Source organism: Myxine glutinosa, chromosome 2 (genome assembly GCF_964187855.1).
Source record: "Myxine glutinosa chromosome 2, kmMyxGlut1.1, whole genome shotgun sequence".
Classification (NCBI taxonomy): domain Eukaryota; kingdom Metazoa; phylum Chordata; class Myxini; order Myxiniformes; family Myxinidae; genus Myxine; species Myxine glutinosa.
The window spans coordinates 142,819,502-142,832,484 of NC_136262.1; the positions used below are offsets into that span (position 1 = coordinate 142,819,502).

General features: G+C 46.2%; 1 protein-coding gene across 1 annotated transcript; it reads right to left on the bottom strand.

Moving 5' to 3' along the window:
• Positions 1 to 8,790: 8,790 nt before the first annotated feature.
• On the bottom strand, positions 8,791 to 10,909 carry LOC137413523 (beta-2 adrenergic receptor). Its single transcript, XM_068098946.2, has one exon. It carries the CDS (start codon positions 10,738 to 10,740, stop codon positions 9,508 to 9,510), a length of 1,233 nt encoding a protein of 410 aa, XP_067955047.2. The 5' UTR covers positions 10,741 to 10,909; the 3' UTR covers positions 8,791 to 9,507.
• Between the last annotated feature and the right edge of the window lie 2,074 nt (positions 10,910 to 12,983).

Sequence of the window (12,983 nt, forward strand, 5' to 3'; positions counted from 1 at the left end):
GATCCGGACCTGAACCAAAATCCAATCGACTTGTTCTCGTCGCCGAACTAACTCACCCACCAAGTTTGGTCATAACTCATCTACAACTTTTTTGAGATATCCTGCTATATGTCCTTTTTGGCCCCATCTCTAAATGGTGAAGAATCACAAATAATTTTCGTGTCCGGATTCGCATCGTCACCCTTCATATTACTGATGACGTCTCCGTGTTCGATCACGTGACCATCACAGATTCAAGACATTTCATGTTCAGAATCATAAGCGAGTTTCTTTACTGGGTTTGCTCTGTTAGATTTGCTCCAATATGGAACTCACTGCTCATTGAGTTGGTCGAAACCGACTCTCCATCAATTGGTATACATATCTGGACGGTCAACCTTTCAAAGTTCAAATGACTTGTTTTCCATTAAATCCCTTTGGTAGTTAAGAAATATAGGGGCAATACCCCTGGCGCTCACCTGGAAGAATAATCAGTATATTGCACTGACTAAAGGTATTTTAAACCAATTTCAATGGTTGCTCGAAGACAGGACAGCATGTGGAATCATACTGACACAATCATAAGACTTCAAACAAAGAAACAAAAAAATACTTATTTTGGGGGGAAAATCCCCCTCCCCGAACCCCATATACCTCCAAAGACCCCAATTTTTCTAATGCCGTGAAAAAACTTCGGTACATCATGGGTGATTGAGGTTGCGGTGACGTTTCATCGAAATTGCGTGTGTAGTTTCTGAGAAGAAAGCAAATACCTATTTTGGGGGGCATCCCCCCCATAGATCCCCAAAGAGGCAGATTTTTTTTTAATGCCGTGAACAAACTTCGGTACATCACGGGTGGTGAAGATTGTGGTGAAGTTTCATCGAAATTGCGTGTGTAGTTTCAGAGAAGAAAGCAAATACCTATTTTGGGGGGCAACCCCCCCATAGACCTCCAAAGACCCCAATTTTTCTAATGCCTTGAACAAGCTTCGGTACATCACGGGTGGTGAAGGTTGTGGTCAAGTTTCATCGAAATTGCGTGTGTAGTTTCTGAGAAGAAAGCAAATACCTATTTTGGGGGGCAACCCCCCCATAGACCCCCAAAGAGGCAGATTTTTTTTTAATGCCGTGAACAAACTTCGGTACATCACGGGTGGTGAAGGTTGTGGTGAAGTTTCATCGAAATTGCGTGTGTAGTTTCAGAGAAGAAAGCAAATACCTATTTTGGGGGGCAACCCCCCCATAGACCCCCAAAGAGGCAGATTTTTTTTAATGCCTTGAACAAACTTCGGTACATCACGAGTGGTGAAGGTTGTGGTCAAGTTTCATCGAAATTGCCTGTGTAGTTTCAGAGAAGAAAGCAAATATCTATTTGGGGGGGGGGGGTCAAACCTGGACCTACTTTGAACCCCGGTAAACCCCCTTAGACCCCGATTTTATTTAATGCCGTAAACAAACTTTAGTCACAACACAACAAATATCATTCGTGTCAAATTTGGTCGCAATCCCATCAGCGGTTTCGGAGAAGAAGTTTCAAGTGTTTACGGACGGACGGACGGACAGACTGACGGACGGACAGACTGACGGACAGACAACGCGCCGTCGCATAAGCTCTCCTGAACTTTGTTCCAGGTGAGCTAAAAATCACTGCTAAACTTCCAACCAAAAGTTAACTGAAATGCTTTAATGACCCCACACTAACTGTCAACATTCATTGGCTGGGCAGTTCTTTTGTCATTGAAGAGTTCGCCCCCCAACTCCCCAGCCCCCCAACTCTTTGGATCGTTGTACTCTAACCATATTTCCTTGACTTGAGTTGATGGACCTGTTCCTGCAACGACTCATATCGGAAGCCATGTTGCTGGGAACGCAGTTTAAGTCTCATGATGTATTCAGAGTTGTAGACTCGTGGGGGAGCTAAACGACAAAGGGCAGCAAGTTCACAGATTGCAGATGATCAAAGGAGAACGGATACGAGGCATCACACACCTGTGCATATGAGGCAGCAAGGAAAGGGGCAGGAAAACGGGAAGGGAGGGGCCACTGGTACACAAATTACATACTATGTTGACGTCATTGTTTGTAATTAATGTCAACATACAATGACATCTCCTAATGTCTATGTCACGTGAGCAATTTGTGTACAAACTGCACCTCCCATAATCTCAAGATCAAAATTTTTAAAATAATAATTAAAAATATATCTGCATATGTAATAGAGCGATGGTTTGTGTCATTTAAACCTTCCTCTTGTATCGTAACATACTACATGCATGTACTACATTATAAACATCAACACAGTATGAATGTAAATGATTTACAGTGATCTCTCGAGGCCATTTATGTGTTACAGATGAATATCCGTCCCACACCGAGATAGACGAAGCAAGGTACCTGGATAAAGACCCATCCGTGGTACGATCAGGCCAAGGTGATTCATGGTGACCGACCACGATCATCAAATCACTGCTCGAACACATGGTATATGTTACACCTTTTCTTTTCTGCACCCGTGCTTCAGATATCTTTTACGACATTAGTATTGGAGTTATTGCATTTTATCCCCTCTGTGTCCAAATGGTCACATTAATATTGGAGTTATTGCATTGTATCCCCTCTGTGTCCAAATGGTCACATTAGTATTGGGGTTATTGCATTTTATCCCCTCTGTGTCCAAATGGTCACATTAGTATTGGAGTTATTGCATTTTATCCCCTCTGTGTCCAAATGGTCACATTAGTATTGGAGTTATTGCATTTTACCCCCTCTCTGTGTCTAAATGGTCGCATTAGTATTGGAGTTATTGAATTTTGTCCCATCTGTGTCCAAATGGTCGCATTAGTATTGGAGTTATTGCATTTTATCCTCTCGGTGTCAAAATGGTCACATTAGTATTGGAGTTATTGCATTTTATCCCCTCTGTGTCCAAATGGTCACATTAGTGTTGGAGTTATTGCATTGTATCCCTTCGGTGTCCAAATGGTCACATTCGTATTGGAGTTATTGCATTTTATCCCCTTATGTGATAAAATGGTCACATTAGTATTTGATGTATTGCATTTTGTCCCCTCTGTGTCCAAATGGTCGCATTACTATTGGAGTTATTGCATTTTATCCCCTCTGTGTCCAACTGGTCACATTAGTATTGGAGTTATTGCATTTTATTCTCTCTGTGTCCAACCGGTCACATTAGTATTGGAGTTATTGCATTTTATCCCCTCTGTGTCCAAATGGTCACATTAGTATTGGAGTTATTGCATTTTATCCCCTCTGTGTCCAAATGGTCACATTCGTATTGGGGTTATTGCATTTTATCCCCTCTGTGTCGAAATGGTCACATTAGTATTGGGGTTATTGCATTTTATCCCCTCTGCGTCCAAATGGGCACATTAGTATTGGAGTTATTGCATTTTACCCCCTCTCTGTGACCAAATGGTCACATTAGTATTGGAGTTATTGCACTTTAACCCCTCTGTCTAAATGGTCGCATTAGTATTGGAGTTATTGCATTTTGTCCCCTCTGTGTCCAAATGGTTGCATTAGTATTGGAGTTATTGCATTTTATCCCCTCTGTGTCCAACCGGTCACATTAGTATTGGAGTTATTGCATTTATCCCCTCTGTGTCCAAATGGTCATGTTAGCATTGGAGTTATTGCATTTTGTCCCCTCTGTGTCCAAATGGTAACTTTAGTATTGGAGTTATTGCATTTTATCCCCTCTGTGTCCAAATGGTCACATTAGTATTGGGGTTATTGCATTTTATCCCCTCTGTGTCCAAATGGTCACATTAGTATTGGGGTTATTGCATTTTATCCCGTGTCCAAATGGTCACATTAGTATTGGAGTTATTGCATTTTATCCTCTCTGTGTCCAAACGGTCACATTAGTATTGGAGTTATTGCATTTTATCCCCTCTGTGTCCAAATGGTCATATTAGCATTGGAGTTATTGCATTTTGTCCCCTCTGTGTCCAAATGGTAACTTTAGTATTGGAGTTATTGCATTTAATCCTCTCTGTGTCCAAATGGTCACATTAGTATTGGAGTTATTGCATTTTCCCCCTCTGCGACCAAATGGTCACATTAGTATTGGGGTTATTGCATTTTATCCCCTCTGTGTCCAAATGGTCACATTAGTATTGGGGTTATTGCATTTTATCCCCTCTGTGTCCAAATGGTAACTTTAGTATTGGAGTTATTGCATTTTATCCCCTCTGTGTCCAAATGGTCACATTAGTATTGGAGTTATTGCATTTTTCCCCTCTGCGACCAAATCGTCACGCCATTGATAGAGCGAGTGGGGATCCACAAGCAAACGTAGATCCCACGTTGACTATTCCAACTTGCCGACAGGCTCCGCACCTGGGTGTACCTGTACATATTTCCTTTGTGAATTGTCGCACGAGTGTTGTGCAGTTTTAGGATCTATTTTAAGTTTGCCTGAGTATTTATTCACACACCTTCACCGTCTGACACCATGGGTCGTTTCAGTGCAGACTTCCCTTTATCTATATACTGTCTGCGGACGGACAACAAGGAATGAATGAATAATGTCGACTATAGAATGTTAAAGCAGACTCGGTGTTTGTAATGGTCACAGGGCCCGATCCGAGTCATATTAAAGACTTTTTATGAAACGGTCCGAGCTGATTCGTTGCTCCATGCTCAGCATTTCAAAGTTTAGAGCACGAACAAACAACGCTGGGAAGGCAATGGCAAACCACCTAGTGTAACTCTTGCCAAGGAACTGTTTGGGCAGCACCAACGCTCGATAAAGAGTCCCGTACAACAAGAATGAAATAAATAAAATAGAAATAGAACGTTAGCTTCTTTATAAAAATAAACAACGCAGGTAATCGCTCACAGGTGTCGGCCACTGCCAGGTAAACGCTCATATTTACGTGAACGATTCCTATCCAGACACTCAACGTCCAAACTCGTGGTACAGGGACGAAATACACTGTAAGTACCTTGTGACATCACTCCAGTGATGCTGTATCCATATATAGTTCAAAGATTAACTCTGGTTATCATTCCTGTTTCTATGTCCAAAGATAGATCAACTGGAGTGCACGATGGACAAGCTCACCTCCATTTCGCTCAGGATGAACGTCTTTTCAAAAGTTACAAAGTTTTGCGATCATTTCCTTTACAGCACCATGACGTGGAGTAACGTTTCCAAATGTGCATTTGTACTTTTTGCAACTTTTGGTGGGAAGTTGACACAACATCCTCCATAAGTAACATCTGTCGTGAATCGTGATCGCAGGTACGGAAACTCTTCGTCATTGGATCAGTGGGTGTTACTAACTTTTGATGCCTCGTTCCTTACAAGATACTTTGATGAGTGAGGAGTCTCGTGGCTACCTGGTTCCCAATTTGGCAGAAGACATTTTCCATTTGCCATGAATAATATTAACTGGTATTGTTTTGTATGCAGCCTGTGGCTGCCTGCTGGTTGCATCATTGCTGGGGGTTGTGCTGCTGATGCAGTGCCCCCATGCTCCCAGCAAGCTGGCACCTCAAAAGGATGACAGTCTGAGTCAACTCACCTGGAGTCAATTCAACGGCACCTACCACAGGGTCTCAAACTCAAGACCCTAACATCTCAATCCAGCCGTTAAACCAACACCAGGGTTAGTATCATAACAATAATAATAATAATAATAATTGAGATTTTTATAGGCAAGGGTTACACCACGTGGTTTGCCATTGCCTTCCCAGCAGTACTTATGGCAGGTATTTGTAATTTGTTCAAGGTGCTGGCGAAATATCACCAACTCTTCACGGAGGACACCGTGGGGGTCTTCACCTTCCACCAATGAAAGCAGACAGGTGGAACACCAAGTTTAACGTCCATCCGAGGGACGGCAGTTTATACCTGGGTCTGGATTCTAACCATGGTACACACACTGATGAATCACCTTGCTTGTGAAACACCAGGGACGGCAGTTTATACCTGGGTAGGGATTCTAACCATGGTACACACATTGATGAATCACCTTGCTTGTGAAACACCAGGGACGGCAGTTTATACCTGGGTGGGGATTCTAACCATGGTACACACATTGATGAATCACCTTGCTTGTGAAACACCAGGACGGCAGTTTATACCTAGGTAGGGATTCTAACCATGGTACACACATTGATGAATCACCTTGCTTGTGAAACACCAGGGACGGCAGTTTATACCTGGGTAGGGATTCTAACCATGGTACACACACTGATGAATCACCTTGCTTGTGAAACACCAGGGACGGCAGTTTATACCTGGGTCGGGATTCCAACCATGGTACACACATTGATGAATCACCTAGCTTGTGAAACACCAGGACGGCAGTTTATACCTGGGTCTGGATTGTAACCATGGTACACACATTGATGAATCACCTTGCTTGTGAAACACAAGGACGGCAGTTTATACCTGGGTAGGGATTCTAACCATGGTACACACATTGATGAATCACCTTGCTTGTGAAACACCAGGACGGCAGTTTATACCTGGATCTGAATTCTAACCATGGGACACAGATTGATGATTCACCTTGTTTGGGAAACAGCAGGATGGCAGTTTATACCTGGGTAGGGATTCTAACCATGGTACACACATTGATGATTCACCTTACTTGTGGAACACCAGGGACGGCGGTTTATACCTGGGTAGGGATTCTAACCATGGTACACACATTGATGATTCACCTTGCTTGTGAAACACCAGGGACGGCAGTTTATACCTGGGTAGGGATTCTAACCATGGTACACACATTGATGATTCACCTTGCTTGTGAAACACCAGGGACGGCAGTTTATACCTGGGTAGGGATTCTAACCACGGTACACAGATTGATGAATCACCTTGTTTGTGAAACACCAGGATGGCACTTTATACCTGGGTAGGGATTCCAACCATGGTACACACATTGATGAATCACCTTGCTTGTGAAACACCATGGACGGCAGTTTATACCTGGGTAGGGATCCTAACCATGGTACGCACATTGATGAATCACCTTGCTTGTGAAACACCAGGATGGCAGTTTATACCTGGGTAGGGATTCTAACTATGGGACACACATTGATGAATCACCTTGCTTGTGAAACACCAGGGACGGCAGTTTATACCTGGGTAGGGATTCTAACCATGGTACACAGATTGATGAATCACCTTGCTTGTGAAACACCAGGGACGGCAGTTTATACCTGGGTCTGGATTCTAACTATGGTACACAGATTGATGAATCACCTTGCTGGTGAAACACCAGGGACGGAAGTTTATACCTGGGTCTTGATTCTAACTATGGTACACACATTGATGAATCACCTTGCTTGTGAAACACCAGGGACGGCAGTTTATACCTGGGTAGGGATTCTAACTATGGTACACAGATTGATAAATCACCTTGCTTGTGAAACACCAGGGATGGCAGTTTATACCTGGGTCGGGATTCTAACCATGGTATACACATTGATGAATCACCTTGCTTGTGAAACACCAGGGACGGCAGTTTATACCTGGGTAGGGATTCTAACCATGGTACACACATTGATGAATCACTTTGCTTGTGAAACACCAGGACGGCAGTTTATACCTGGGTAGGGATTCTAACCATGGCACACACACTGATGAATCACCTTGCTTGTGAAACACCAGGATGGCAGTTTATACCTGGGTAGGGATTCTAACTATGGTACACACGTTGATGAATCACCTTGCTTGTGAAACACCAGGGACGGCAGTTTATACCTGGGTAGGGATTCTAACCATGGTACACACACTGATGAATCACCTTGCTTGTGAAACACCAGGATGGCAGTTTATACCTGGGTCTGGATTCTAACCATGGTACACACACTGATGAATCACCTTGCTTGTGAAACACCAGGCGGCAGTTTATATCTGGGTCTGGATTCTAACCATGGCACACACACTGATGAATCACCTTGCTTGTGAAACACCAGGATGGCAGTTTATACCTGGGTAGGGATTCTAACTATGGTACACACGTTGATGAATCACCTTGCTTGTGAAACACCAGGGACGGCAGTTTATACCTGGGTAGGGATTCTAACCATGGTACACACACTGATGAATCACCTTGCTTGTGAAACACCAGGATGGCAGTTTATACCTGGGTCTGGATTCTAACCATGGTACACACACTGATGAATCACCTTGCTTGTGAAACACCAGGATGGCAGTTTATATCTGGGTAGGGATTCTAACCATGGTACACACATTGATGAATCACCTTGCTTGTGAAACACCAGGATGGCAGTTTATATCTGGGTAGGGATTCTAACCACGGTACACACATTGATGAATCACCTTGCTTGTGAAACACCAGGATGGCAGTTTATACCTGGGTAGGGATTCTAATCATGGTACACACATTGATGAATCACGTTGCTTGTGAAACACCAGGATGGCAGTTTATACCTGGGTAGGGATTCTAACCATGGTACACACATTGATGAATCACCTTGCTTGTGAAACACCAGGCGGCAGTTTATACCTGGGTAGGGATTCTAACCATGGTACACACATTGATGAATCACCTTGCTTGTGAAACACCAGGACGGCAGTTTATACCTGGGTCTAGATTAGGACCCAGACTAGATATCTTAGAGGTGAGTGTGCATACCTGTGTGCCATTCCGTCCGCCCATCATCATCACCATAATAATACTTAAAGGGGTTAATAACGCAGAGTTATCTCCCAGGGTTAGGGTAGATATCTCCCATGGTTCGGGTAGATAATTAAATAATGTCATAAGGAATAAAAGTTACATCAAAGACAATTTCAACAACATTATTTACAAAATACCTCGAGTCCTTTTTAATGAACATCTGCAGTGAATATTAAAACAAGTATTTACATCAGGATTCAAATATATAACGTGTTTAAGTATCATAACTTACAATTTCGCAAACTATATAAGTACAGTATTGCTAAGGTGTGCGCACCAAGACCGTTTAAGACAGTTGTATTGAAATTTCCCCGTCGGCGTGACGTAACCGCATGACGTGACGTCACAACGCACGCCGGTTCACTGCCACCACGTTATCAGTTAAACGATGACATTAAAGTGTAAAGTCGTAAACAAAACCTGCAAGAACGCAACGTAAAAGAAAAATAGATATATTTATATTTATATATTTTATAACTTACAAAAAGTTGGTGCAAGCATTCGAGTGCGGGTCACGTGTCGGGGGGGTCACGTGACCGGGGTCACGTGTCGGTAGATCCAAAACAAGAATGTCGGGTCAAGTTGGTATCGATTTGTATATCAAATATAAAGAATTGTTCGATCGATCGGCCACGTATCGTATGTGTACATCCCTTGGTGGTCGAGTTCGCTCTCTCGGAGGTACGTGTTGTCCAGGTGAGTCCAGGTAGCAAGGTGAGTACTGCGTGGTATACGAGTTGCACCGCTTGCGTTGTAGGTCGTAGCATCCCCGGGGTAAACGAGGTCGCCCCGTCGGTACTCGGGTAATAGCAGCAGCATTTGTACGACGGACCCAAGACCTACGCCACGTGGTTCGACCCTTTAGATCCCTCCGTGACGTCCTGGCCCTCGACACGGCACGGCACGAAAGTCTGCGAGTTTCCATTGGTATCCAGCACGGTGTGTTCGCTGTTGCCGCCCCGACCGTCGCTCGCCTCCTCCGCCATCAGGCGCGCGTCGAAGAAGGTCACCGAAGACCTCGAGTCCCGAGCCCGATTCGTCGTTATGGACGCGTCCCCGTCGCTAGGTCGTCGCGGGTACGCGCTCTCCAGTCGGCACGAGTCGCAGAGCATCCGACGGAAGGCGACGCGAAAGTCGACGCTGCGACAGTAGATGATGGGGTTGAAGGCCGAGTTGATGTAGCCGAGCCAGTTGAGCGCCACGAACAGGGCGTTCGGGACGCACCTGCAGTAGGCGTGCACGATGTTGATGATGAAGAACGGGGTCCAGCACAGGCTGAAGATCCCCATGACTAGGCCCAGCGTCTTGAGCGCCCGGTGCTCTTTGCGCGACAGGAACAGGCTGAGCTTCTTCCCGCTCTTTTTCCCGTGCGTGTTGCTCGACGACCCGATGTGGAAGTGACCCTCGCTGTTGTTGATCTTGGCCAACTGGATCTTGGCCGCGCGGAACACCTTGGAGTACGTGATGACCATGACCGAGAGCGGCAGGTAGAAGGACACGATGGACGAGGCGATGGCGTAGCTCACCGGGATCACGAACTCGCACTGCTCGGCGGAGCCCGTGGAGTTGGTCGACGCGTCCTTGGACCATCCCGTGTGTATCGGTAGGAAGGAGACCAGGGCCGAGATGATCCACACGACCACGATGACGATCCGAGCCCTGCGTTTGGTCATCAGGGTCTCGTAGCGCAGGGGGCTCGTCACGGCCACGTACCTGTCCACGGCGATGACGCACAAGGTGTCGATACTCGCCGTCACGCACATAATGTCCAGCGCGATCAGAAAGTCGCAGAACTTCTCTCCGAAGTACCAGGTCTTGAAGACTATGGGGGTCCCGCTGAAGGGGATCACGATCAGTCCCATGAGCAGGTCGGCGCACGCCAGGGACATGATCAGGTAGTTGGTCTGGCTCTGCAGTCGCCGGAACCTGGCGATGGCCGTGACCGCCACCACGTTACCGAAGACCGTCACCAGGACGATGGTGCACAGGAGAGCCCCGAATAAGCCTCCGCTCAGCCCGAGGCCGTCGCCGGCCCCGTCGTCGTCGCTCGCGTTGGAGGCCGCGGCGACCATGGTCGAGAAGGTAGACCTAGTCGCGGGACACCTGTCGGGCCGCGCGCCCGGTGCATGTGCGGCGTGGGATCCCTGCGGAACGGGACACCTGGGGGGAAATCGCGTACGCGGCACCGACGGGCGCGGCGACTGTTTGGCGTTCCGAGGATCTTTCGAACGAGACCACCCCCGGATGGCCCCGCCCACACGAGCGGCCGACCAATGGGAGCGGCCCATTCGCGGGCGGGGACTCTCCGCACGGGACGTTTGTCGGAGGAAGAAAAGACGAGATTCCCTTCCTCCTGGTCGAGGCTTGTTCGTCGATTCCAAAACTTTGGCGCGAGCCTCCTCCTCTTCATTTGTCTCGAGGCGCTCTACCTCCCTCCACCTGTCTTGTTTGCTTCTTTAATACGCGAGGGGTCCACGTGACATTGACTTCACTTTAACCCCATTTTTGCTCAACGCACAACTTTTTCTGAAATGTCCTCTTGTGCGTTATTACCTTTTTGCTCATCGTCCTCTGCATCTCTGCTCAAAAGGTAGTTATTAATTAATTATTATTCTCTCCGCCACCAAAGGTGGATGGAGGTTATGTTTTCACCCCTGTCCGTTTGTTTGTTTGTTTGTGAACAAAATATCTCAAAAAGTTGTGGACGGATTCGGCCGAAATTTGGCAGAGATGTAGTGTATGTGACAAGGACGAAATGGTTAGATTCTGGTGAAGATCCGGATTCGGATCCGGCTACTAGAATTTTGAAAGTGATTCTTCACCATTGGGAGATAGGGCCAAAAACTATACATAGCAAGATATATCAAAAAGGTATGGATGTATTTGGACGAAACTTGCTGGACAGGCTGTGTGTGTGACAAGGAAGAACCGGTTCAATTTTGGTGAAAATCTGAATATGGATTCGGATATGAGAATTATTTAATTTTTTAAGTGATTCTTCACCATTGAGTGATTTGGCCAACCAGGTGGAGGTATGCTCTCTACTGAGTGCCGTTCTAGTTATTATTGTTTTATTCGTCATGTACGTAAAGGGTGAGAGTTTCTTTTAATGCCATGTCACCGTGTGTTTATGTTGTCTTTGTTTTGCTCCATCAAAGCATCTATTCCCCCCCGGCCCCCATTTTGAGTTACACCGTGTGGGAACTGCTGTATCGGAGTCCATGGACGTGTCGTGTCGCTTTACACTATAAACGATGTTTGGAGCGAATGCAGTGGGAATTTGGGGGCGTTGTTGGGCGTGGGGATGGGGTTATGTGGGTGAGGTGGTAGGGGGCAGGGCGGGGTGAGGAGGGACGGACCCTCATTGCGCATCCTGCCCTGCTCTGCCGATCCTCTCCCATCACTATACCATGCAAGCCTGCAGTACGGATAACCGACTGACCTCCTAGAAGACCCTGGGAGGAGGTCTGTCAGGGGTCTTGGGAGTTGAGAGGGGTTAAGGTTATTTCTCACAATCCACACAGGATCACCAGATCTTCATATTATTGACCTCTTTGACCTGATATGTTGATGAATCTGAAGACAGCACACGTCGGCTCAGCTGTTGAACAATCCATGCTCGGAGACATACAGTGAATAATCCCATTAAATGATCCTGCAGCTCTCGGCAGTTGCACAGGGAAATGTAATGGAAACCTAAATGGCGTACGTACTAAGTAAACCCACCATTACTGTACAGGTACCTGAGCTCATCACTGCGCTCATCTCCGCCACGCAGGACTTTGATGCCCAGGAATGGATGACATTGTGCTTTGGAATTCCTCGAGCCCGCATTTGAACCCCTCACTTGGTAGTTACACCCACAGAGCAACCAGAGTCGGGGAAACACCGCTCGAAGAAGCCACTCCATTTTTTTTTTCATCACCTCAGAAATGTACACCGACGGCCTAGACACCGGTAAGACCGGTCGGTGCAGCGTCGACACGTACAAAGTTATCTTGGGCATGGACGGAAATAAGAACCATGGCATCGAGACAGCATTGTTTGTCTTACAATCCCTGAAGTTTTTGTTCTTTTAAAAACATCTCTGAGAGGAACTTATTGCCACATTTTTATACCCGCAAGTCACGTCAAGATGGCGCTATGAAGGCGCAGAGCTGGAACTTCCCCCCTACGTATCCACAGCTCCGCCCGTGAAGAGCCGCCACCAGACATGCGGCACACGCATAAAGTGAGCGGCGTGTCTAACAGGATGGCGTTATATAAACAAGGAAAACATTATGGACACCAATTGGAGGTTGGTGGAAGGTTTCCG